Below are 2388 nucleotides of genomic sequence, written 5' to 3' on the forward strand. Positions count from 1 at the left end.
GGGCAGCAGAGGCCGGGGGAGGCCGGGTCCGGGGTCCGGACTGGGGTCCGGGCCGGAGCAGACGGGCGCCAGGCCCTCGGGCACCGCCGCGCTAGGTCACAGCTTCCGAAAAGTGATGCTCACCAAGCCCACCTTCTGCCATCTCTGCTCCGACTTCATCTGGGGGCTGGCCGGCTTCCTGTGCGATGGTGAGCGCCCGCAACCCCCTTGCGGACCGTGTCCCCTGGCCCAGAACGGGCACCTCTGGCCTCTGCACTGCCAGCAAAGGCCTTCGCGGGTCAGGGCCCCTCGCCCCACAGGCAGGAGCGCGCGAGCCACCGCCTCCCCACCCCCAACTCCCCAGAGGTGATGAGGCCCGGCTCTGCCAGGGGTTTGGGGGCCGTCAGGTGGCTCTGCTTCTCCCCCGGGACTGCCTGGGTTTTCTCCACTGCGTGGGGATCCAGTGGGGCAAGAGCGTGGGGGGCCGCTCCGGGCTGGGTGAGAGGGCGGCCAGGTGCAGTGACTGGGGAAGAGGCCCGCCCACCCCAACAGGCCGACTCATCCCCAGATGCTGGGTGGCAGCGTGGCTAGGCAGGGCTGGCCTGAGCCACTGGCTCCTGTGCTCTGCTGCTGGTCCATTCTTGCCCTGGCGTACTCTGCTGCCCACAGGGGCCAGGTTTGGCTCTGCCCAGGCTCAGACTCCTGGACAGTGGGCCCAGGGCCTACCAGCCCGAGATCAGCGTGCCCGGACAGGGCCCCTACCCCGCTGCCAAGCCCGCCGGCTGAGCGAGAAGGCCCTCCCTCCTCTGGCTCCGGGACAGCAGTGCCCCGCCTCCTGGGCCGGCCCACCCCTAGTCCTGCTCTCCTCTGCAGGGCAGGTGGGTGGTCCCTGGGGACCACAGCTGCCCTGGGTCCTAGGGGATGGTGAGGTAGGGAGACCTCGCTTTGCTTAGGGAGACAGGCCTTTGGCTCTGGGGACAGAGGGACAACTCAGGCGGGGGTCTGTAGAGGTTTGGTCCTTCCCACAGGATGCCTCTGTCAGGATGGACGGCATGATTGTCCTGAACCCACCTGTACCAGGTGGCCCGGCCAGCATGGTGGCGGTCACTCAGTTTCTCTATCACACTGGAGACGTTGCACGGCCCTGCCCTGCCCCTGGGGGTGCCGGGAGGCTCACTTTGAGGGGGGACTGTGCTTGTGCTGGCTGGGTCGGCTCTGTCTGGGGCTGGACCCTGGGCCCCTGCACAGTGAGGGGTGGTGAAGGCAGGGCTCCTGCTCAGAAGGGCTTGAGGACTCGCAGCACAGCCCCGCGCCTGGGCCTGGGTGCAGCAGCTCGTGGAAAGAGGTCTTCGTGGCAGCTGTGTGGGCGTCCTCCCACGCTGGCTGCAGAACGGGCTGCAAGAGGCCTTCCTCAGGGGAGATGCGGAGGCCTTCGTGGCAGCTGCGTGGGCGTCCTCCCACGCTGGCTGCAGAACGGGCTGCTGACCTCTGCCCGCTGAGGGGCCCGGTGAGGATGAGGGCAAGAGGCCCCTCCCTGGCCACTCCCCGGCCAGGGAGCACCCAGGATGCGTGGCATGGGGTGATTGCATGCTATCTCCGTGGGCCAGCGGAGGAAGCTGGGCTCTGCCCGCCCACGGCTGCTGCCTTCTGGGTGCCCTGGAGCGGCAGTGCTCACTCGTCCTGTGTCCCCACTTCTCCCATCTGACCCCAGCCTGCTTCTGGCGTTCTCTCTGAAGCAAGGGCTCGGCTGCTCTTGCCAGCCTGCGGAGGAGCGTGTCTGTTTCCTGGGGACTGGATGGGACGGGCTTCCTCAAGGCCCTGTGGGCAGTTTCACCCAGGGCTGTGCTGGAGAGATGTCCCTCTGCCACCAGCCCACTTCCCAGCCCCCTGCAGCCTTGTGTATCTGGTCCCACCCAAATGGGGCCCACCTCGGGACCCCATCCTCACTGGCCCCACTCCTGCTGCATGTGCCGCCAGAGACCGTGTGGTCACTCCTTCTCAAGGTCTTCCTGCATCCTGTCCATCTCTGGGTCTACCTCCCAGCTGAGCCTTAGTCTCGCTGGGCCTCCCCAGGACAGATGGGGGTGCCCCCTTGCTGCTCTGGTAGGCCTCGCGAGCACAGTGCAGCCTGAGTGCTCACTACCTCTGGGGCATCTGGGGGCTCCACCCCTCTGGGTGGTGGCCTGCCGCTGACTGCTTCGGCTGGGTCGGGGCCGTGCAGGCACACGGCCTGTGGGAGGGGTAAGTAGGGTGTGCGTGGCTGTGGGAGAGTGACAGAGGGTGTCCCTGGAGAAGCCAGTGTGTTGGGACGTGCAGAGATGCCCATGCACCCACTCCGCCCCTTGCAGGGACTAGAGGGGGAGCTGGGTCTGCACGTGGGGCAGGGGCCACTCTCCAGACACCAGACCT

The 2388-nt window shown here is 67.5% G+C and overlaps 1 protein-coding gene across 1 annotated transcript in view; it reads left to right on the forward strand.

Moving 5' to 3' along the window:
- Window positions 1-2388, forward strand: part of DGKQ (diacylglycerol kinase theta) — a 14589-nt gene that overhangs the window by 3154 nt on the left and 9047 nt on the right. The window contains exon 2 of the mRNA XM_025051849.1: window positions 7-188. Within this exon, the coding sequence (XP_024907617.1) occupies window positions 7-188 (182 nt within the window). The remainder of the gene's footprint in view (window positions 1-6; window positions 189-2388) is intronic.

This window comes from Pteropus alecto, unplaced genomic scaffold (genome assembly GCF_000325575.1).
Source record: "Pteropus alecto unplaced genomic scaffold, ASM32557v1 scaffold5, whole genome shotgun sequence".
Classification (NCBI taxonomy): Eukaryota; Metazoa; Chordata; class Mammalia; order Chiroptera; family Pteropodidae; genus Pteropus; species Pteropus alecto.